The sequence below is a fragment of the Sphaeroforma arctica genome (genome assembly GCF_001186125.1).
Source record: "Sphaeroforma arctica JP610 unplaced genomic scaffold supercont1.10688, whole genome shotgun sequence".
Classification (NCBI taxonomy): domain Eukaryota; class Ichthyosporea; order Ichthyophonida; genus Sphaeroforma; species Sphaeroforma arctica.
This window is the reverse complement of record NW_014029870.1, coordinates 1-909: the sequence shown is the minus strand read 5'-3', so window position 1 is coordinate 909 and position 909 is coordinate 1. Positions and strand designations below refer to the sequence as shown.

The following is a 909-nucleotide window of genomic DNA, read 5'->3' as shown; positions in this document are numbered from 1 at the left end:
GTATGTATCTTTATGTTTATTTTATGTATATATGTATTATAATATACGTGTCTACATGTACACGCATGAGTATAGGTACACATATCTATTTTATATAGAAGCTTTTGTGATCTTTGACACTTTCTTAGTCACATCCTGTACTGTATACATATTTATTTTGCGCCCGTTGAAGAACTGGTGGTTTGCAGTTCGTGATCGTCTCGTCTATTGGTTTTATCTGCATATAAAACTGTGCAGACAACAGCTAATCATATACCATAACTCCTGTAGATATATCCATCCCTAATTTATCTTCCCACTTGCAAGCTCAAAGAGACAAATCCTTCTCACGGAGCAGCTCTTTAGTGGGATAACTGCTCTGGGCACCTTCATTTAGCACTGTTAAGGATGCGGCCTGTGAGCGAAACAATTTCAAAACTTAGTAAATGCCATAGCGTTTGGTGAATACTTCATCACGTTCGAGTCTCTTAGGTGTAATCCTGTGAGAGCAGCTTGGCTTTTCGTAATATGGGAAGTATCAGTGACGCTGGTGTGATGCAGTGTATTCCCCGGCAAATGCTATTGCTGCGTTTCGAAGCAGCTTTGCCATTTTGATATGATCCACATTAAAAGACAATGGACCGGGGAACCCTGTATACAACAAACTAGTCATACCATTCCGGCCTTAGCTACTATATCGCTCATATCCACTTTCTCTCTGTCTGCTACACCTCTCAACTGTTTACTTAAGAAGGCGGCTAGAGCTCCCAGAAAAGCATCGCCAGCACCAGTGGTGTCAACCACTTTGCCATCAAGTGGGCAACTATCAATGACCGCAAAGACTGGATTCTCACTGCGTAGCGGAGACATAAAGTCGGGAATGATTTGTTTGAGTATATGTATTCTGACAGCATGTGAACATTTGTATAT

At 41.0% G+C, this 909-nt stretch overlaps 1 protein-coding gene across 1 annotated transcript; it reads right to left on the bottom strand.

Annotated features, from left to right (window-relative positions):
• Positions 1-654: 654 nt before the first annotated feature.
• On the bottom strand, positions 655-849 carry SARC_17417 (hypothetical protein; the record flags this gene model as incomplete). The annotated part of the gene is made up of 1 exon (XM_014288488.1): positions 655-849. A coding segment is annotated over one exon (195 nt), but the record flags the coding sequence as incomplete, so codon positions are not given.
• Between the last annotated feature and the right edge of the window lie 60 nt (positions 850-909).